The sequence below is a fragment of the Plectrocnemia conspersa genome, unplaced genomic scaffold (genome assembly GCF_051122295.1).
Source record: "Plectrocnemia conspersa isolate PC_06_02 unplaced genomic scaffold, ASM5112229v1 ptg000005l, whole genome shotgun sequence".
In the NCBI taxonomy this organism is placed as follows: domain Eukaryota; kingdom Metazoa; phylum Arthropoda; class Insecta; order Trichoptera; family Polycentropodidae; genus Plectrocnemia; species Plectrocnemia conspersa.
In genome coordinates this window covers 1,110,441-1,135,825 of record NW_028277169.1, presented here as the reverse complement: position 1 = coordinate 1,135,825, position 25,385 = coordinate 1,110,441, and the positions used below count along the sequence as shown (strand labels likewise).

Genomic DNA, 25,385 nt, shown 5'->3' with positions numbered 1-25,385 from the left:
TTATAATAAATTATTTTTTAATATACTTGATGTTTTTTAAGTGTAAATGGAAGTATCTGATATATACGTTTTTATGCAAGGTACATTTGCTCTCCTACTCTCGACGATTGAGCCAATGCAACGTTGTTGGGGTGAAAGAATATTCTTATTGTATGTTACTCTTCTTAAAAAACATTTTTTGTGTAATGGTGTAATTTTAACAGCTAGACATTTGTCAGTCTAAATTTTTGATCGTCCGCGCTACGAATACACTTCTATGCAAATTAAAAATACTGTATTAGTTTTGTGCCTTGTGTACAGAACTTTCTTATCTATTCGTACACTATACTAATTTTAAATATGTTTCACTACTTAGCAACTCAAATTTTTATTTTTTACATATTTCTATTACATAGAAAATATTTTTAGGTTTAAAAAAACTCAAATACTTTTTTTTATAATTTTATTCAACTGTAATCGAATATATCGATATATTCATAAACAATACATACGCAATATCACATACAAAATAATAATAAATATAATTAGAACAATTGAAACGTGACGTTTTCAACACCCTGTTTTATGCGAATAACTCCGAATGCACGTTTTGCGATAATTGAGTTAATTTCCTACGAGAGCTTTCGTTGTGTATTGATCGAATTAAATTCATAGGACCTACGCGTATTATTATTTTGGAATATTGTATATATAGAATACTGCATATTGTGTATGCTTCATTTACGATTATATCTATATCTGCTAACTAAACATATAATAATAGTTTATGACATTATACCTAAGCGTTAAATTAATCGGAACTGTTTAATTTATTATTATATTATTACGAAATAAATCTTCTTAACAATTATATATCTACACAGTGGATGCTAATATTATTTTAATATATATTGGCAATATGTGTTATGAACATATTGTTGCTTTTTTTATTTTGTCACACTCGGAGAAATGAAAATAATAAATATCTTACAACTATTATAGTTTCAATTCTATTGTGATTCAAAACTGATTATTTTACATAATATTTTAAATAAACAGAACTGCCAATAATGTTTATTTATTTATTATTTAAATATTTTTATTTATATGATAACATAACTATTCGAGTGACGCACGTTATCGAAATAATTTATTTTATTTCATAACAGTTAAAATAATAATTAGCTCGTAAATGTACAATATTATTCACTCTAAGGTCAATCGAAGTTTCGCTAGCTCTCGATATAGGAAAAAATCACCGAATTGTTTACACCTAATAAAAAAAATCACAATTTCACTATACAAAAAATACGATGTTTTATATAATATAACATAAAAAAATCGTCAATCATGAGACCAAATTGCTTGGAACATATTATGAGCTTTATCACTTTATTTATTTTTTAATATATGTACAAAATAATATTTTTAAGCTACTCAACGTTTCAGAATAAAAGTAAAATCAGTGATTATAAATATATACATTCATAAAAAAAAACATTTTCTCAACTATAATTTTACCGATATTCTGAACCATACTGTAACGTACTATCTGCGAAAAGAGTTAAATATATAAAATAAAATAAAAAATAGGATTTGAATCAACAATTTAGGCACTTAAAATTCGTATTGTTGAAATTAATGGCTTTAATGATTTTTATTATTATTTTTATTATTATTATTACTTCACATTTATATACATAAATTATATGTGAAGATACTTTTTTAGTTAATTTTACTATTTATATAACACTTTGAACTGTAGATCAATTTTATTTAAAATTTAATAATTGAACAATAAATAATTATAGTTTTAATAAATTTGACAAAAATATTTCAAGACATTATAAGGGGTAAATATGTTTCCGGATTATTGTGAATATTTATAATATTAGGTTATATATATTTTTTATTTAAGTCTATATTTTAATGTTGATTTGTTTTTGTTTAAGCGCATATACTTATTATTTGCGTTAATTGGCTTTTTCTATAGATAAAACACCTATTAAAATAGATATTTTTTTAATACATATTTAACCCTTAAAATGACATGAAACATATAAATAATAAAATAAACTATTTTAACGCCTGGTATGTATGACTCGTGTGTATTATTGCTTTAATTTTAGGCCAAAATTCATATTAATCTTAATAAATTAGAACTGACGTTCTATATTGCCACTTTTCTTATTCCGGACATCCAGGCTGTCTGTGTATAGAAGAAGGACGAGGACAGTCCAGCGGTGGACTTATCGGCGGCAAACACAGGCTGTTCCCGCTTCCGGAAGAATACAAGTTGTCCAGGCTGGACTCCGGGGACATCTTCTCGCAGGACATTTTCCCTTCGGATTTGGTCATCATCCGGCGCCATTTCGCTCGTGCGTTCTGGAACCATACCTGAACAATAATAATAATAAGTGAATAAGTCTTAGATTGAGGAAAGCACGCAGTACATATTAATTAAATTACATAAATATTGAGAAGCGCTTGCTATAAATTATACATGTATATATTATTTTAAAAAATAATTTCATCGCAGTTGTATCTACGTTTCGACAGCGATGTTCTTGTAATGATGATCATATAATTACAAAATTTGCACTGCATTGTGATTATAAATCCACAATGTTTCGCCAAAAAATATACGTTAGCATCATCTTGCGGCATTTTTTTTATACCAATGTTAAAATCTGTTTTTTATATAATTTTATATTTGCAAATTATGCAGATTTCAGTCCATCATTAGTCCACGACATTTTACCAAAATCATCTTACAGTATCATCTGATAATATAAAATAAAACATGCGATCTCTGTTATACCGTTTAATGTAAAAAAATTAAAACTTTTATATATTTTAATTGAATATCTTTAGAAAAACTTCATGATTTATTTAAAATCACACGATCAAATCAATGACGACGCAAGATAATGACCCCAACATCGATTATCGAAACGTCGTATATATGTATATATATATATGGATTTCTTATTCAAATCTATTTTAAGTACGTGTATGTATTCAATTACAATATGAAGTACAGTTTTTGCCCTATAACACGTTAGTGCGTTACGATTATGCATTTATTTTTTATCTTTTAAATAATATAGATTTATTTGCATTAAAACTCTATTTGTTAATAAAAAAATAATCTGATATTTATATATTATATATTCTTAAATTGTCAATAAAAATAAGATTTAACATACTTATAAAATTAAAATACATACGTTAGTAATACATTCTAAAAACAACCAGAGCGTTAATTGTGTCAATTTATTTAAATAAACATTAAACTTTTTTTAAACATTTTTTTTTTATATTTTTACTTTATAACTTAAAAACTAAATTTAAACACTTAATGAATCTTAATAAAAAATATACTACAAATGAATACAATAATATTCAAAAATATTTGTAATAAACTTTATAAATAAATTAAAAACAACTAGTTAATTTTAATGCATTATAATTAACAAAAAAAAAAACAATAGAACCTCACACACGCTCAACTAAATGATAAAAAATTCATTGTGATATTTTTTTTAAAAGTTGTATTTTTTGTTTCATTTTCAGTTTTTATTGCATATTTTACATGACAATGTTCAACCATTTAAGCACCAACACGCAACTGTCGTCACACGTACAATAATTACTTGTAATATGTTTTTACTGTATGTTATTTTAACTTGAAAGTAATAATCCCTTATATGCAATAGTAACATATTACTCTTGTATACTATATATATATATATATATTGTAAACATTTCTGAATAAAAAATATGTTGCGCTAAGGTTTATGTATACAACTTATATGTACTATATAAAAAATCTTGACCGATTTTATAAATATTATATGCCTCTCAATTGAACCTCAAATATTTTTTATGTATAATATACGAGAATTGTTTATTTTTATGGGTGAAATTTAACTTGATAGTGAATCCAGAAGATGCTAAAAAAAAAGCATAATTAAGTTTTGTACACACTTAATAAACTGCTGTAAAATTTATATATATTTATATTTGACTATCAGGAAATTTATAAAGGAGAATTACTGAGGCAAGAATTGCACTGTAATTTTTCATAAAATTAAATAAAAGCATGTGAGAAGAGCGTGTTATAAATACTGTTTGTATATTTAGTATTTATATATCTATTAGCATATCAGAAGCAAAAGTTTGTAATAGTTTGCATTACAGATGCGTATTTATATCTGAGGACATTATCTGTGTGTACGACTACCGGACGGGGGACGGACAAAATGGCAGTGAATCATTGACAACGATAAGGTCCGAGAGACCCGTAATATATATTATGGCAAAACCTGTTTCGAAAACGAAACAGAGAAAGAAGCTCGATTATTGGACAGACGGCGAACGGGACAAAAACGAGAAAAGTCAAGAAAACGAAACATTCTATTTAAATGAGGATATCGCCGACCGCCATCGTTCAGCGACTTATACGGCTGCCTTAGTTCGAACGGGATTTTTTTTATTCGATCGAACGTATAGTTAAGTTCTTAAGTTTTTATATTATATACGAAGCAATTCGAGTCATCCAATTCACTTAAATATTATTTTATTTCACACGTTCCTTCTACCTACAGAGCCCTTAGGAATGAAAGATGATAGCATCTGTACTTTTTATATTCACAAAACAAATAATATAAAATTTGTCTAACAAAATATATATTTTTGTGATGCAATTTGAAATGAAACATCACAAGCGCCGGAAGTGGTAAGTTTAGAATTAGAATCAAAGCGTATTAATTTCAGCGCTAAAAATATATATGTATGTAGAAATTTTTCATTGATGTTTTTATTTTAATTTTAATATTTGTTCATATATTAAAAAATATATAAACAATCCCTTTTATTGCTATATTTTATTATTCATTTTAGATATATTGTATAAAGAAAATCTTAGGTCTGAATTTTACAATCTGTTCCTATTTTAAGAAATTTTCATTTAATTATTGAGTATAAATCAATCGAAAATTTATAAACGAATTCGTAAATCTTATAAAATATTTCCTGAGAATGTTAGCTAAATATTTTATCATAAAGCACATCTCGATTAAATCATTTGCATATATTTCTAAATATATTTTAAAAGCGCTTCATTTACTACTAAACTACAGATTTCTGTTCTAAAAATTAATTTTGCTTCATCTTATATTTAGCCTGATTCTGAATTGATAATGATTTCGGCAAACTATTAAACTATTAATTTTTTAATTTCTGATCTAAATATATCGTATCACTAATACAATTTTATTATAAATTTTACAGGCAAACTATCATAATAAAATATAGTTTAATAAATCTCGTAATATTTAAGACCAAAATGATAGATATGGTAAGTTACTGACTACTGACCTAAAAGATTTGGGTTTAAATTCCATATGAACCTTAATGCTTTTCAATTTTTTTATGTCGGGGATATGGGAATTAGTGATTAATATATAATTATAATTCCGATCAATCATCACTGATTTTTCTAATATCACGGAAGAATATCGATTAATTGTCATACTATTGTATATTGACAATTTTCTGATAATGAGCTGCTTTAGTTATATTATATACATATGTACAATCATTAAAAAACATATTATTCATGCCAATTGCGGATGGGACATCAGCGCAAGATAACGAGCCATCCAGCTTCTCAAAGAGCTTTCCCAACACAATGATGTTTTTGCCGATAGCTATGAGGAGCTATAAATGTATTTTTAAATATTTAATTGTAATTGCTATCATGACGCATTGGCAGAGAATCTGGGCCCTGAGAAAACAATGATTCCGGGCCTCATGGCAAATTTTTTTTAACATCAATATATCATTTTTTGAAGAAATAATAATTGGTACGAATAAACCCTTTCTATATTACAAATAAACATAAAAATTAGCCACCGTTGCAACATATTTTCTGAAATTATATTTTATGCGAAATATTTACTCATAATATTTATCTGATAATTAAATGTGTTTTTTTTTAGTGCTCAGTGTTGCCATATGGTGTATTTCCAGACCACGTCATAATTAATAAAATCGTGACACCGTGGTGAAAAGGCTCGATTAGCAAACGTTTATAATTTTTATAGCAATATGAGTGAGAATCGAATAAAGCATAGTCAAACAAAATTTTGCCAAATAGGAGAGCGCAAAAACCAATTATCCCTTCTCAGAAGTCAAAAATTCATGACAAAAACAATAAAATCAAGTCGACGCAACAATATATAGGTATATCTCAAACAACTGTAGTTTAGTTCAGGTCGGTTTTTACTTTTTTTATAAATATATTCTTGCTATGATTTTTTCTGGAGTTGGTCCTCTCAAGAAAAACGGACCATGGTAATTTGTCCAATCTCCCCCCCTCCCCTTCTAGGAAGATTTCCGCATTAGATAAACTTGTTATGATGATCTAATTTATATTAAAAAAAATAAAAGTTAAATTATTTTAAAGAAAACATTTTTTTTCTACTTCTTTATGTGACAATTGAATATGCCACGCGAATAACGTTATACGTCTGATTTTTTTAGCATGTTGAGATTTTGATTGAATAACGTTATATAAACGTTATATAACGTTATATAAAAAATAACGTTATAATATTTTTTGTCAATTTTTTTAAGACCATTATTATATTTAATTTTTAAATAATGTAATGTAGATTGGTTTTCGAAAACGTTATAAATGATTTATGAGTATTTGCTGTCATATAGTGAAACAACGTTACAACATCATAACTTACGTTATTCCACAATTGAAAATGTTCATTCTTGACAAAATCCAAAATCGTGTTATATAGATACTGATGAATAAATCTATAAATTTTTTTTTTACTATTTACATATTTACGACATACAACATTAGCATATACTTTAGTTTATCAATAATATTTTTTTTTAATTTGTGCAATAGTGTAAATAATATAAATTAATGTTTTCTTTTTTTTGTAATTTTAATTTTTTTAAATTAACTTTGTCATTATATTTTACTATCCATTTTTAAATAAATTAAGCTTTTAAAATTGATATTTAAAATAAGCAAATAAGAGCATTTCACAAATAACGTAGCATAAACTTTTTATTAAGCAATGCTTTTGGTACTCGGTACTGTTTTAAAAAATATATGCTGAGGATGAAGAAAGTAGTATAATTCATTCTTCATTTAATAACGACCAATTGCTTATTCAAAATATTATATTCCAATTCTAAAGATATGTTGTTAGTAATCCAACGGTTCTGAATCGCATAAAAAGCGATGCACTTGACAAATGGGTACCGCACGAATTTAATTTTTGTATTTTAGTGATTTTTTATATTTTCTCTCTTACTATACTATGTATAATTTTTTATCTTACTTAAATTATATTTTTTGTGTATTGAAATAATAATATGTGCCCATCTTGACGCATTGAGATAACCTTTCCCGATGGTCCTTATTTAATTTAAATAAATAAATTATAGTATACCTGATTATTGTCTTGTCTGACAGTTATTATCAAAATGCAGATCCTATTCACATTTTGCACCATTGTAATTAAAATATTGATTCATTTACCATATCAACAGATTAATGTCAATTTCTTACAAGTTTAAGTCTTTAACGACCAAGCTGCTACTGAAAGACGTTGATGCTTTATACTTATTAGCTATGATAATAAAGTTTTGTAGTTACTATATTAAAATGAAGTTATTATATTTATATGTCGATTTAAAAAATCTTATAGTACACAGAGACTGTGAAGTGTGCCGTCAAACTTAAAAAAGAACATATGATCTATAAAAAAATCGTAATAAAACTGAAATAAAAGCAACCGATGGAGATGAAATAAATAATAATAAAAAATTGAAAAGAAACGAGAAACAGTCGACAGAGTCGGCCAGTCGCTGGCATTAATCATTCTGGTACACGCCCGGCTCGGGAATAAGCCGGCAATTAGCGTTGGGGAGTAAACGTTATAAATACTATACTTTGACTGTGGCGTCGCGACGCCGATAAATAACGCGACGGCGGCGTCACCTCTACGTGCCGGTTAAACGCCCAATTAAAACCGGCCAATTGTCTGGCGGATTGCGGAACGCTGCCGCCACCTGGCCGATTGCTTTGTGATTATTTGGGGTAGCTAAACCTTTCATGTAAAAGCCTTGTATGCTAAATACAAATCCATCACATTTCATTCAAAACTATCCGTATCACTAAACATTTTATTATCAATATAGATTTTGCATATCTATACTTCGTATAGAAATCACAGTCAGTAGGCAGCATTTAACAAAAGCAGTTTATTGATTCACTTTTGATGAATAATCCCGCTATACAATTTTCAACTCAATACTCACAGAATAAGTACGTATTTTTAGATATGATCAATGCTTTGCATTATTTTTATTGCTGTGTTCTCCTTTCTAAACGCGGTTAAAATTAATCGTCATTTTTTACCACATATGAAAATGGCATTGACTAGATATTTTAACCATTGAAAATTAGAAATATTATAATATAGAATAGTGTATATTTATTAATCAGAAAATTGTTTTTTTTAACCATGTTATAATAATATTAATAATTTTATGTAAGACTGTGATAATAAAATATATTACTCAACTGTGAAATTTCACAATAGGGTTTTTTCGAAAATATTTTTAGTATCATAAGCGAATCATCACACGATTTACGTGGTAAATACGTTTCAGAAAATATCGCGTAAATTGAAACATATAACGAAATTTATAATAAGATGATCGAATATTAAGTATGAAAAATCTTTAGCGACACGCGTCCACTCTAAAAAGCAGCTTAAGACACACTGCATGGGCAGTGGTAGATGTTCCAGATGTAGGTCTAAAGTGTAATTCATTAATTGCGACATATTTTATGCGAACATTTTAATTAGGCATTAAAAAATATTAAAAATATCTACTTTTTAAGTATTCGTGTTTTCAAATCCAGGTCAAAATCAATAAAATCATACCGTTGCGGCGAAAACGCTCGATTATCTTAAGTCTTTTTAAAACAATATTACGAATGAGAATCAAATGAAGCACATCTAAACCAAATTTTGATCAATAGGAGAGCACAAAAAACAATTATCCCTTCTCAGAAGTCAAAAATCCACGTCAAAAGCAATAAAATCGTGATGTCACCGTCGCAGTGGGAACGCTCGTTACCGAGCGTTCCCACTGCGACGGCGCCGACACGATTTTATTGCTTTTGACGTGAATTTTTGCCTTCTGAGAAGTGATAATTGTTTTTGCGCTCTTCTATTGACCAAAATTCGGTTTTAATATACTTAGATCAGCCCTCTTGTATTAGAAGTCCAAAGTAATATCAGTAAGGATATTTTTAAAACATAATGTAATATCACAATGCAGACAAACTATGGAGCAATATGTGAGATGCGAAGTCTGTCTGTATTCTTTCGCTTATTTTGGACTTGACCTAATAAAAGTTCTAAAACTATATTTAGTTTTAGAGCTTTCATTGGGTTAGGGTTGGGTTTGAACAGCAAATCGACGTTTCGCAACTATCAAATTAAATTTCATAGACATTTTATAGTAGCATAATAGCGCCTATTAGATCTAATTACATTTTCGCTAGTAGAAATATATATCTACCAGTGAAAATATACCTTTTTAACCAAAAATACACATTCACTGTAACATGTATACATCGGATTTAAATAAATAATGATAAATATGTAAATTTATATACTACTATTTAAAAAAATTTAGCTTGCCAGATAATATATATTTTCACTAGTAGAAATATATATCAACTGGTGAAAATGTATTCTGTTATAATTTTATTGAAATGACATATTTTAAAAATGTTTTCAGAATGGATTCGAAACTGTTTTTTTCTAGATTTTCTTTTATGAATAATTACATGAAACTAAATGCATTATTTATTTATTTTGTATGATTAAGTCTAGTTATTAAATTACCGATTATACTATATGAAATTATTATCACTCTAAAGCATTCATAAAATAGCGAAAATTAAATGCACCAGGGCTGTCACAAGCAACTTGTGCCGTTGTAATTTTTAATAACAATGGCTAACATTACTTTGGAACTTAATGGGTTAAGTCACAAGAAAAATATTTTTTTGCCTAATATATTAACAGCTAGAGAGTATCAAAAATTAAAACACTGCTTTGAAAATTAAAAAATAATAATAATAACTTAGTCTGCTTTGAGTTGAAAAAGCTTTTTTAGTTGATATTTTCAAAAAGAGTAAATTATATGATATCATAATTATAGCCTATTATGGTAAAGATATTAAATTTTATACTCAATGGGAAATGGCTAGTGAGCTTCTTCACAGATTGCATAAAAATAAGGGGAAAAAAACTAGACAAATTGCAAGACAAAAATGAATAAACCTAATTAAGGAAAGACGAGTTTTATTGTAACATATTGCTAATTTATTGTAAGATATGTATAATTATCAATTTAAAAATATAGCTAAATGTCTCGCTGGTCCTTCGAATCCACGTCAAACGGCAGCAGCAAGATAACACATTATTTAAACGATCTTTACTCAAAATATATTGTATAATAAAAGGAAAACTGTTAGATTTTAATATTACAGTTAATAACACATTAACCCTTTGCGCTCGTAAAGTGAGTGGGACGCACCAGCGCTTGGTTTCATATTACTCAGGGGCACCATTTCAATTAATGAAATATAACGTCGATTTTTGGGTATTTCTTATGCATGTTTTGAAAGGTGTTTTTGCAGTGTTGTAGACAAGAGTTTCACGAAGCATATTTTATTAAAAAAATGATATAAGTTAAAGCGTCACAGACATAATACTAACTTGAAAGAAAATGCATAAAAAATACATAAAATAAAAAGAAGATTATGATTTCTAATAATAAAGACATCATTTTAAGAGGGATTACATTTTTTATTCAAAAACAGTTGGCAAATTGTCGCCCTGAACAAACTCTTTCTTCTGAAAGATGAAATCTTCTTTTAATTCAGATCCTGACTTGAATAATAATAATAATTGGAAAAGCATATGACAAAACTATAAATAAAAAAATAATTTACTTGTATTTTGTAAATTTTTATTTATAAGAATGTATTAGAACGATAAAAAGATATATGACGACCCTTTAAACAAGAATAGAAACTTTTACAAGAAAACAATATTTAATAAAATAACTTTAAAACTACTTTTCGTGAAAGATAATATTTTTTAATAAATATAAAATTATACTTTTCACCTGTTTTAAAGTGCTTCTGAAAAACTTGATTTTTTTATTTTGACGCCCGGGATATAAATAATTTTGAGCCACGCCGGACAGTTGATCTTTGATCGTCAAACAGAGCAAAGGACTGCGCGTTTTATTTGTTTCACGCGAAACAAGAGTTTCTTTATCATTTGGCTTTCCATGCCAGAATTTGATATGTTTCGGCTTTAAGCAGACCGACTATTCGATTGGGCCATATTTTATATGGCACACATCAAGATCCAAATTTAAATTTAATTTTTATAACATACTGTCCATTTCTCTAAAATAAAAAAATATTATTACATTTTGTAAATAATAAATAGTTTTATTAGATAAACTACTTATAAGTACTCTTCATTATTTTTCGAAAGGTAAAATAATATAATAAGAATCGAGCCAATTTTAGGAAACCATTTTAGGAAAAAAATTGCTGAAAAACTTAAAAATGTATGCTTCTAAGTTATGTTGATTTATATTAATAAAAAAATATTGCAATTTATTTTAAATATTAATACAATGTTGAAATATGACAAATACACATAATTCAACAACTTATAATATCAAATGTGATAGTGAAATCCAACATAAAATCCTCTTTTTTGCATATAGCTCTTTGAGGGGGTTGTAAGTTGCCTTTGCTCGCGCACCACAGTTTAAACTCGACTATTCCAAGTGAAAAAACGATTCGATCGTCACCGCAGTGAGTCAGAGAGCTCTGCTCCCGGTCGGCCCTTAGCTCTCTCATATCTCCGTATAATTGGGCTGGCGTAGATTTATTTGCTCTCGGGATTTATGTGTTTGGGAAGAGATTCGTTTCGAGAACGACATTCGGTAAAAAGCGAAGAAGAGGAGTCGGAGTGAAATAAAAAAAAACATTATACCCGTTTGTGTATACGTACATATGTAGGTTGTACAGGCATACGTACATAAATCTAAAAAAAGAAAAAAAATACTGTCTGATGTGTATCGGTAGTGAGCGCCACCGTTTTATCGTCACCCTCTACGACTTCTGGGTTTTCTCTGTGGGTATGAAGCATTTCTACGATGCTTTTTGTTGTAAGACGTGCGGTTGTGCAAACACAATTATGCCATTCGTAAATTTTCAATCTGAGCGATACAATATGTGCTCAAAAAAATGTAACTATGTTTGAAGCAACAGTTACATATATTTTCAATTTATTAAACAATTGTATGTATAGTTTTATTGTTATAAATTTAATCAAAAAAATAAGTTTTTTACTTTAAGAATATGACAATGAAAGTAAAAATACGAAATTTAGAGCCAAAAATCATTTAATAAAATATTTAAGTATTGTGGCAAACCAAACTTTTGAAACACGATAATAATGAATAAGAAAACATGCCAAGAAATCACTGAATACAATCTAACCTTACAAACCATATTTTGTAATCGATTTTATTAAATTTATATAAATAATTCAAAATGTTACACATTAAAAATTATTATAAAATAACATTTAACGTGCTAGATAAAATTACAGTAATTTTTATTTTATTACAACTCCATAACTAGAAGCTTAAAATAAATACAAAATTATTGTACTAAATACCATATTTTATAGCAGTTAATAAAAATGCATATAATTATTATTTTAGCAAATTTAGGTAAAAAAAATAATTTGAAACATTGAAAGATAAGTTGTTTTGTATTTTATACTATTAAATATGGATTAAAAAATTATAAAATTAATTAACCTCAAATACTAAATATGCTTGAAAAAAGTATTTTTTTTTACAAAAAAAAATAAATGTACTGCATATACTACCTGTGGCCCACATTATTAATTTATGTGACCCGTGGATCAACATTATTAAAAAATAAATCAATAATAAATTTTCATTATTTTTCAGCATGGCTTTTACAAAAACATTTCATTAAAAAAAATCTTTCGACTATTTTTTTTTAGAAAAATAAGACATTTTCTGCAGTACAATAAAACCTAATTTTTTAATGTATTATGTTGCACTTTAATTATAAAATGACTGATTGAACCTTTCTAGTGCATTAGTGCATATTTAAATAATTACTATATTATTATATATATTAATATTATTTTCTATAAAAAATATTTACATTAAATCAAATTAAAAATAATATTTTAGAATTATTATGTTTTTCATTTCTTATTTCTTTTGATGTATATGTACATGTATAACTATCTGGGGTACCTCAAAACAGTGAAATATCGACTGCCGTACATGTACGGCGATATCTCTCAAAGGGTTAAGATGAATATAAGTTAATGAATTGAATATTTCAAACAGCATCTGCATTCGAAATTAAACCGAAATTGTGACTAATATGAACAATAACATAATTTACTTGGAAACACTGTCTGAACAAAGCCATGTAAACTATAATTGCTATGTTATCATAGAATTTGAGATCTTTCTCATTAAAAATAATATGCTATTGTTTTTTGTGTTATAAGTAACGTAATATAAATTATATTGTAGAAATAAATATTAAATTCTATATGCGGCCTTTGACAATTTTTTTGTCAATGGTCTCCTGACTGTGTACAATATTGCTTATTAAAATTATATTTTAAATTAGAATATTATTTTTTATTAAGCATTTGTGTATGAATAGGTAAATGTCTATAATCAATCACTTCATTTCGTTATTATTTATAATATGATTTTTTCTATTTTATACAAATAATTGCAGACTCTAACAGCTTTAAATATAAAAAGAATATATTCGCAATAACTATAAACAAAGTATTATTAATATCATATACAATAGAATACAAAAGTCTTGTCTGAATGGTTTTAATTCAAACTTTTATTTATAGTAAATACTCTAATTATATATTTTGCCTTTTTGCACATAAACTATATGTCTGTAAAGTTATGTTTGATATTTATAAATTCAACGTAGAGCTAACTACTTTTTAATAAGCTCTAGTCTATATTTCACACGGGATAATAATTCATTAAAACTTTGTAAATATAATACCATATGCTATTGAATTTGAAGATAAGTTTATAACCCGCTGTTTCGGCATTAATTATATTACGCAAAACAAGTATGTGTTTTGGTTGCATACTACAGATTTCAACAAAAACTTTTGCATTTACGAGCCATAGTTTGCTATTAAAATATTAATTATGGATCACTGCAAATTTACTATAGCTAAGCTTCTCTGGTTCTATTTAAATATGTTATTACTACAACAGAATAAAATAAGACATTAATAAGTCATTGAATATGCAATAATCAAATTTGCGCTTAAAGCTCCCACGCGTTTAAATCGATTATGGAGCGGACAGGTGACGCGCTTAAAAGTACCTGAGTACATATTCTATTATATCTGTGTTCAAAATTTATGGTGGCAGAATTTTACTAAGTGAGCAATTTATATGAAATTGTAAATCGGTAACTACGATCACTATATCTATTGATAGAACTGTATTAAAAAATCATCTATACTCATGTTACAAGATGTTACAATATCTACCATTAGGGATAGGTTGATATGAAAAAAATACATACTTTCTGGTAAAATTAACAGTCGTTGTCACGTCTTGCAACATAACGTCAATTACCGCGTCCGCCTTTCTTGGTAGTTTCATGTATGGAAAACCCATTTCAAAACATCAGGTCTCGAAGTTTGAAGGAAGAAGAAACTCACGACTCTTGCTAATTAGTCCGCTACTTCTTTCGACTACCGTTGAAACTTCCGCGGTGGCACACACAATATATATATATATATATATATATGTAAATATATATATATTAGTATCTCACGAATCAAAACCATCTCAAGAATGTATTCCGAAACCCACCGCAGATCGATGGCTATCCGTGAAAAAGAAGAAGAAAAAACACCAAACAAACAGACCAACCGGTAATTAGGCAGCCGCAGGTTAAAACTATGCGCATTTGGAATGTGGCGCTGGATAGAAGTAGCCTGGAAATGTATTTCAAGTCTCAGGTAATAAATTGAGTTGTTCACCGATAATTAATTAAGCCATTAAATCAAAGGACAATTCTAAAACTACTGAGAGCCTTTTTTAAATGATCTTATGAAATCGCTATCGTCAAAGTCCTAAAGTAGAACGATAATAATAAATAGTATGCTTGCGAAAATAATTTTTCTACTGCAACATTAAAATAATTTATGTTTCAATAAGGCTAAAGTCACGCAATCTATGCTTATGTTAATTGTTTTCTTAGAAGCGGTTAGAACTTGGGTTTCAGTGCCTTTCAACTTATGCAATTATATTATTAAATATTAACGAAAGTCAGAATGTGATGATTTGAGATTAAAACCTACGTACATAACTGTCTAGGCTTTTATGGTTTTTTGGTTTTGTTTTTTTGAAAATTTAGGCAAAACATATCGATTCAATTTTGACACAACAGCTTAGCTTTTACTGTAAATTATTATGATACACATAATGAATTGTCTCAGAGCTTAGTTTTGGCGTTTGAATTTTAATTATGTTTTAATAAAAGGTAAAAACGGAAAATTCGTGACCATGGCTGGGGCATCACAGCCGAAATACAGAAATGTAAGCATAAATCCCGAGATTGTTAGTCTCCGAAGATTAAGAGTAACAGACTCTTCGAAACATCAGACAGTCATATAAAAGTAAGAACACAATGGCATCCTTGAACAATACTGTAAAAAAATATCTCGCGATAAAAAAAATTAATATCTCGATAATATTGTAAAAATTAAATTAAAAAATATTTATATATTTCGCCCTACATATAAAAAAAATAAATCAATTATGTGTAAAATTTAGAATTTGGAATAACAATTATTACAACTGATGACATTTAAAATCAGAGTATAATTTAACATATTAATTAAGTTCTCTTATATTTGTGGTAAAAATCTTGTATAGCACTATATTTTTATTGATTTTTGTAATAATTGAGTGATTTGTTGTTCTATTTATATTTTATAGATAACACTGAATATTCAATGAATTAAAGCAATAAGCTTAAAAATGTGATAATAATTATAAATATTATTCCGATTGATTATATAAATTAATTTAATTGTATTTTTAGCAATTAGTATTAAGCAATAAAATTAATACAGCAATACTCGTATTTATATATAGTAATTAACTATCGTATCCATTTGCATTTAATATACATACACGGAACAAACGGAGTACATCAACTAAAATGTACAAAATGGCGGTATTAATAATTTTATGATTTTTATTTTTTAATTAATTAACCCTTAACGGTCTGGTGTGACTAAATTGTATCTTGAAACATAATTAAAAATACGAAATTAAGCAGTAACGGTTAAATTTTAACAGTTAAGAGTCGTAAAGTGTGATTTACGAGTTTTCTTTTAACACATTGCGGTCCAGTGTCGCATTTTATTCCAATTACAAATGACGAGCTTGAGACGCTTCGTGCTAGTTTTAAGCGCGCCACCGTTGAATCTCGAGCGCCGGAAACGGTCGACCGTAAACTTTTAATTGTGGTTATGTTTTATGGTCCTCTGACTTCCAAAATTCATTTCAAGAACCATTTCTTTATGTGGCAGTGTCTGGACTGGAGTAATATTATTATTTTTAAATAAATTACATGCAATGAATAAGGATTAAATTATTTATTTAGTTTTGTCTCAATGTATATATTATTAAAATAAAATAATATAATAAGTTCTTAAGATCACTCAAAACTATTACAAAAATACTTTAAATGTATATATATATTTGTTATATTAATCTGGTATATTTTTTTGTTAAAAAATATACAATGAAGAATATGAGCACGGAACAATGTGGATTTAGAAAAGGCCTAGGTACTCTAGAATACAAATGCAAATTCAGAAATGTTACGAAGTTTGTAAACCTGCTTACATTTTCTTTATATATTTTAGGAAAGTAAAACATGATCATCTCATAAAGAGATTACATTAATGTAAGACTTAATAAATCAGATCCAATACAGAGAGGTGTCAGACAGGACGTGTTCGTTCTCCTACTTTTTAATTTAAACTTTCTAACACAAAAATCACCCCACGCAGAAATAAAATATTTTTTATCTATAATAATAAACGATTAATTTAATTGATTAAAAATATACACACGTGTATATATTTTTAATTGTGTAAGGAAGCTACGTTTCTACGGCATTTATCAACGCACCGCCACTGATATGTATATATATACACATGTGTGTAATATAGTACATGTATATAGCGTATATCTCACGTGAGAGAGGCGTGAGAAATTTGAGGAGTTTTAGATTTCTGCGCCGAAGGTTCAACGATAGCCGCCGGAGACAATTTACCAGGAATTCGCCAGTCATCATCATCATCATCATCACAGTCATGGCCATGGCCGTCATCGTCTCTCGAAGACTCCCCTTCAATAGTTCCGAGAGGATATTGATGAATCAGTATTAGTGCTCATTACCCGTCACTTCAGCCAAAGACTGCCGTTTCTTCCTTGATATATTTTTTTCTCTTTCGTAATCATTGATCATAGTCATTGTTATTGATCATTTTGTTGACATTCGCAACAAAACGACTACCGAAACGGTTGAGCGCGACTGATAATGGTTGTGTGTGCTACCGACAACGACAGATCTTAATCTGCTTTATAAACATTGCGATATGAATATCATAATAAAAAATATTTTTTCTCTGAAATATATAATATGATATCTATGCAGATATCGCAGATAAAGATGGCTGCGTCGGATAATCAAGTATGCCTTCTTTTATTACTACTTTTTGCGTTTTTGCCATTCACATAATAAGTAGTGAATCAACGAGAACCATTATGTTAGAGTTAAGTAACATTTTAATAACAAAGAGTGTAACCGTTCCTTCGTTTATAAATTGAACCCAAACTAGTACACATTTTTATAAGCTATTTAAAACAGCTGTGAAAATATCTAATATTTTTATTAAGAACTAATCTTTCGTTATAACAAAAATAAAAAAAAACATATGGGTCACTAAAATTCGTCGTGATTACTTAAGAGCAATAAAATCAAGTTATACGAACGCCCGTGACAACTGAAGATTTGGACGGATTAGGGCTATTTGTAAATGCACCGATAAGTTAATGGAATAAGGCTAGTAGGTGCACAAATTGGCAAATTTTAAGCTGTTCGATAAATTTCAGTTACGAAAAATATTTATTATTAGAAAAGAATCAGACAACAGCATAATCTAATTTAAACCAAATCGTTGTATTATAAAAGGATACATACTTTTCGGAATATACCATAATAAAAATAATTTTTATTTTTCTATTAATTTTTCCGACTTTGGGATACTGGAAAAATCCATCTGAAATCCTACTATCAAAAGAAAAAAATCTGGTTTAGTTACAAGGTCCGAAATCCTTCGGAGAAAAAAAACGCGTTTTTGACAAGTGGTTTCAAAATTGTTGTATGATATAATATTTTTTTAAATAAATGCGCAACCGCAGGGTTCGCACAGTATCAATAATTTCAATACTATAAACTGTTATATTTATAGCTACTATTGTACTGATGTTTATGGTCATGAAGGAGTTTATATTTGTACTAAAGTTTATGGTAATAAACGATTTTATTAACAATTACTGCCACGTAAATGTCGGTTAAAGACATTTATTTTAAACAATTTTTATATAAATGTTAATGAAACATGAAAGAAGAAATCTTTTTTACTACATAAAAGCATTAAGATAATATATACTTACAAGAATATCAACAGGAAGAACTGATGGTCAGAAAACAAAAATAACTACAAACTACACGTGATGATCGTAAAATATATGCTAAAAAAATGATTAAATAGCTAAATCAATAATAAATGATTACTTACATGTTATACATAAATAATACTTGTTCGTTGATAATAATATATATACAGAGATCGCAGTTGTGATAAGTTAACAATTAAACATGGCGCAGTTTTGGCATTTGATAATTTAAAAACAAGAATCGCAAGATCGCAAAATTTTTTTTATTAAATCGTTAGAGCAAAGTTGTATTTGTGGTGATTCGCTTTTGTGTTTGTGTATAATTTTACCTGTAGAACCCTCTTCGGTAGTCCTGTTTTCTGGGAAAGTTGCTTCAGATCCTTGGCGTCAGGATTGTGGTTGATGGCAAAGTAAGATTTCATCGTTCTCAATTGATGGTGCTTGAAGCTCGTCCTCATTCTCTTCGTCCTGGACGACCCTCCGAGTCCGGATCCGGATCTGCAGAATCCCATCTCAGTGTATTCAGTGTTCAAGTCTGTCGGCAAAAAAAAAGAAAAATTCTTCAAACGAACAAATAAACAAATAAAAAATGCAAGCGCAGCTAGTTTTCTCGAATAACGATCACTCGAAAGTGTTCATAGTGACAATTAACCGAGATTAATGATGACGGATTTAGCTCGTCACCGTGAGCGTCTTTTGTGTAAAAATAAACACACGTTCGTGATTTTATGATATATGGTCAGCGCAAAAAATAAATCGTCTCGAAGCAGCTTTACTCAGATTTGGATTAATTCAGCGTTGCCCTGATTTTACAGATCGTGTATCATTTAAAATTTTATAAAATATAGTTTAAGTAATTTGTTCTTTTAATTATAATTAAAGAATAATGTTTTTCAATTAAAATCAATAAAAAAAGTATTATATGTAAAATTAAACATTGACTTTAAAACAATTTTTAGTTTTTTATGTATGTGTAATATTTTTTCTAAAGTCTATTCATTTAATTTATATTACTAGTAGACTAAAAATATCTTTAGCAATAAATTAAATACAACAAAATAAATCATTAGAAAATTATTTACAAAATTTGTAAATATATAAAAGAGATTCATTTTATATAAACGCCATATTTTTAAGATTTTTAATTATATAGGTCCTGATAAAATATAGAGAAAATAAATCAAAACATCACACGAATCTGTTTTTGTGTTAAAAATTAAAAAAATTATGTATGTAATAAATAAAATAAAAAAATTTCATAAAAATTTTCTTTAATAAGCCTACTAGATAAACCAGTATTTTATGTCTAAATTATAAATACTTTTAACAAGATAAGTTTTGGGTTGATTTGGAAGTTTTGCCAAATATTTGTTTTTTAATTTATTGATTCACATATTGTGTGTAGAATAAAAAGCTTGTATAAATGTAGATATTTAAAAAAAAATATTTATAAAAATTACAGCAACCTAATATTTAAATAATTAAAAATAAAAATAAATAAATGTAATTATAAATAAATTAAATAGTTTACTTAATTTAATTTTTTTAACTTGTTTCAATAAATTAAAAATTAATCTCAATTTGAGCTTCTCAAAACCGTACTTCATGTCTGAAATGGCAATTTCGTTTATGCCAAATGGATTATTTTATCGAATAATATTTATTTCATAAATAATCGTATTTTTCGAATAATTTATGTAATACACAATAGTGTTTTTAACGTAATTTTCACGTGATATATTGACAAAAAAAAGATTAAAATAGACCTTGTAAATATTTTATTCAAGTTTATTAAATACCTCCGTGAATTATATTTTACAGCAAAAATTAAAACTTAATTACCTAACGTCCTTCAGTATTGATTATACGTACGTAATAATATTTTTTCCTTCTCAATGAGATATCATCTTGGCATGTCTGCGTTTTTTTTCTACTTCAACAATTTCCGTTTTCTGTAAAACTTTTCAATGTCGTTTACTGAAATCGACTTTTTTATGTTGAAACTTTAAATTTATACGGCGGCTGCCGTTCACTTCTCTCGTGTATACTCTGTTCGCAGATTGGGCACATTTATTAAATAATTATTTTTATAGCGTATGCTATTTTTTAAATCTCAGACTTAAATCATACAAAAAAAAATATATTATTCTATGATAAATATTAAGACATAATCTTAATTTTTTTTTATATGTATATAATATATATGATTTAATTATTTTAAAATACAATCATCACCTAGCCCTAAATTAATTTTATAATTCGGTAGGCATAAAATGTAGAAGGCTTTGATTCAAAATAATCCAATAGTCTTTATCATTGGAATTAAGTGGTAGTCAAAAGAAGCATGGACTGGAGAATAAAGTGAATAAGATAAAATCTTTTATTAAAATTCATTGATTTTATCGAAAGTCAATTTTGCTTCACCTTTAAATAACCACTGTCTTCTACGACGATTGTTGTCGTACAACACCCATTTTTTATCTACGGTGCGAGAAAGTACGACTAGGATTCTGTTAAATTATAGTGCTCTATACTTTATTTGCGTTAACACAGTCAGTTCGAGAGCTATCCATTACATAATTATTCATAATTGAGCAAGTTTGGGTTTAAGCCCCCTACTATTAGCTCTAAATCACACGAAACGGATATTTTTCATGTAATGTGGTGGAACGTCGTTCCGGCACATTTTGACAATCTACGTAACATTTCATTTATTTATTTTTTAAGTTTAAAAATTTCGGAAAGGACCAAAACAGTAACAGAAACTATGCAAATATTGGTATTATAAAAAGCTATGTAAGATAAGCTTCAATTTAATTTACGTTTTTATATGAGTAAGAATCAAATGAAGAACATTTAAACCGAATTTTGACCAATAGAAGAGCACAAAAAACAATTATCACTTCTCAGAAGTCAAAAATCCACGTCAAAAGCAATAAAATCGTGCCGTCGCCGTCACAGTGGGAACGCTCGTTACCGAGCGTTCCCACTGCGACGGCTCCGACACGATTTTATTGCTTTTGACGTGAATTTTTGCCTTCTGAGAAGTGATAATTGTTTTTTGCGCTCTCCTATTGACCAAAATTCGGTTTGAATACACTTTGATTAATACTCTCATATGAATAAATTTTGAAATAAATATATCTCTCATATAAATTTTGTTTAATATTTTATGTGATTTGTGGCATAGGAAAATTTGTTTTAAATTTTAATATAAATTATATTTGAATATTATTTTTCTTAGTAAAACGCCTGACAAGAAGTACTCCGGCACCTTATTGTTTAAAAAAACATTTACATATCATTACTCCTGTTTATATTTTGAATAAATTCATAAAAATTTAAATCATTACTATTATTATAAGTATAATATATCGAACGTGTGTTTTAGAGCAAATAGTGAACCAAAACTTGCCATTTTTCGCAATTATGAATAACTCTCGAACTGACTGTGTTAACGCAAATATAGTATAGTATTTTAACAAGCTAATGGATTGTAATGCAGTCACTGCTGGTTTACCACGTCTAAGATTATTTTTCTATGCAATAAATTAAACTGTCATCTGCAAACACAAACAGAAACCACTGATCTATCGTAATTAATAAATATTTTAAAAATAAATATATAAATTATATTTTTTTATTTATGATAATTATTTTAGCATAAAAATTGCGATAATTTTTTCAGATATTTTTAAATTTTTAGGCACATTCCTGGCGAACAAAGTGCACAGTGCGCGGGTCATAAAGTCGAAGGGTCCCTGAGAAAGAAGACATCACGATATCTAGCTGCCATATTTCATTGAAAAAAAATGTAACGATACACAAAAAGACACAAAATGGTTCAGTGCGGCACGTCCATTAAACGCCCACACCTACCGACAGAGGCATGGGAGATTCCCCAACGAGATAGCTGGCCGTTTCTACTTCTCTCGACGTTCGGTAACAGGTGTAAACGCTCAGATAAAATAAATATAAATTCAATTCAATTGCTGAATGCAGAAACGGCACATGCCCGGCTTAACGTTTTTTTTTCGGTATGCCTACTAGATAGTATCAACACAAAAGATAAATCGGTCATACGTATATTCACAAAAAACTAATTGACAGATGAACCGGTGATTCAGATAATGGACTAAGTCAAAAGTCGTTTTTTTAACTTTGTTTGTGTTACATCAATCTACATTTTAATAAGGTAAACAAGTTTTATTAGTAATTAATCTGTAGATGTTAATGATGTTACATCGTTCGGTTGCAACTTATTTTACCAGTACAGCTATAATACAAAAAAATATTATTTAAAGGCAGTCAATCATAGTTATGGAACATAAAAACATAACAAACCACGTTTGATGTTTTTAACTAAACCCTTTATCTATAATTTTACTTTTAGCACTTTATAAATAAATACAATGTGATTTTTTAATCTAAAACTTCGAACCCATAGTTTTTGCGCTTCAGATCAGTAGCATTCGATTCACAAGAACATGAAGAATTTTTTGAACAAAATGGAGTAGCACAAATATATATGATAAAAAATAACACAAGTGTAAAAAGATCGCTGAACTAACAATGCGAATCGTCCGATTCTTTTATTTTATATTTCCGCAAAAAATCTGCACCGCCCCTGGCAATGAGACGACAACGGGTTCTCAACACATTCTCGCATATCAAAAAAATATTTAACATATAATGCTCGTTGAAATTTTCGAAATTGGATACTGTGCGCTCCTCCGCTTTGATCTTGGCATCGATTCTGAACGAACGAGATAAGTGATTATTTATTTACATGCGCGAAAGTGGCGATTGCCGGATTCATGAACAGATCTGACAAATATGCATTATGACAGTAATAAAAAAATTATCGCCCAGCAATCGAACACTTTGAAAACACAGATCGTATGTCGTTTTCGACATCAGTTAAATGGCGTTTCGTGTTATTTTTAATAAATTTAACGCCCGATTCTATACTCGAATATCAAGAAAATATGCTAATGTGACATCTATAATCAATTAATTAAAGTGACTTATAGAATCAATGTCATTTTTATAACTTCTTCACTAATAGACAAGACTCGATAAGAAGATGTTCCGGTTTATAAGAATAGAGTTCCGGTTTTAATATATCGCGTTTTATAATTCAATAAACTACATTTACCCGATGTAGAATTTTTTATGTGTTCGTAAAATGTTGTAAACGTTTAAAATGAAACTTTGTTAGAGTACGCTCGGGATAAGGATTCCGGTTTGTTATTGTGTGTCTGAACTGTATGGTTCATAACAATTTCGCTCAGAATATTTAATTTTTTTATTTTAAAAGAAAATATATGTTTATTTAACATACATACATCTGAGCTAAGCTGGAAAATTCAACGGACAATTAAAAATATATTATATAATCGAAGAAACCAGACATTGATGTCATTAATTAAATATTTGCAAAATTCAAAATCTTTCACTAGTCAAAAAAATAATGAAGTCCTTAGCTATTCTTCAAAAGCAAAAAGATATAAAATGGGGAAAGAAATTATTCGCAGATAGTTTAATGGCTCGACGACTCTATTATATCATTAGAGTCCATTGAATAAATTAAAAAATTATCATTGGCGCAACGATAAGAATAATAACTTTTTTAAGCCTTACAGAAAATAGTGTAAAAAAACCAACAACGTACGGATTAATGGAAAAATAATTAAAATATTTTAATCCACGGGTAAGAGAACGAATTCCTTACAGTGTATATTTGAAGCCTTGCTATCAATTAACCAAAACAAGAAATTTTATTCTCTTAAAATTTCATTTATAAATAAAAAACAGTGGCACGAGTTTAGTGACCTACCCATGGGACAGTGGGCATATCTGGGTTAAACCAATATCAACACAAAATTATTTAAAATAAATCACTAGAGAAGATCGAACTTCTGTGTCACACTGCACTTTAATGACGAATACCAGCGTTGACGAATCAGCGACTGACCTTAAAATGTTTTTTAATATTAATTTGCACAATACAAAATTATGTGTTGGATAACTCTGAATATAAATATTATTTTCAGGTTCGATTCATTATTGACGTTTGGGTGAAAAATAGAAGAAAAACTTTCACAAAAACAACTATCCCACAGTTATAAAATTCCTCGCAATTTAAGCGATTGAATAGCAAATTTAATAAAATATATAATAATTCTTTACCACTTTTGCATTAACGATAAAATAATTGCAATTTTATTTTTGATTAGCTAAGAAAATTTTTAATTAAAATAAAATATAATATATACTTATTTCCTAAAAATAATTTTAATAAATAATTTTCACAGAATAAATAAAATACTATTTGTAAACATATGTAGCTTATATTTTTTTGCATAGTGAATGAAACTTTAATTATGTTTAATCTAAATTAATTAACCGCATGACTAGAATTTTAAATACCGTATAATTTA

At 27.9% G+C, this 25,385-nt stretch overlaps 1 protein-coding gene across 4 annotated transcripts in view; it reads right to left on the bottom strand.

The window, feature by feature from the left end:
- Window positions 1-1,910: 1,910 nt before the first annotated feature.
- Window positions 1,911-25,385, bottom strand: part of LOC148234626 (LIM/homeobox protein Lhx9-like) — a 102,155-nt gene continuing 78,680 nt past the window's right edge. For 3 of the 4 annotated variants that reach the window (XM_088185693.1, XM_088185695.1, XM_088185694.1), the window contains exons 5-6: window positions 19,272-19,477; window positions 1,911-2,376 (exon numbers count right to left, since the gene is read on the bottom strand). In XM_088185693.1, coding sequence (XP_088041819.1) covers window positions 2,167-2,376; window positions 19,272-19,477 — 416 coding nt within the window. In that variant the 3' untranslated portion in view covers window positions 1,911-2,166. The remainder of the gene's footprint in view (window positions 2,377-19,271; window positions 19,478-25,385) is intronic. The other variant, XM_088185696.1, reaches the window with a different exon arrangement.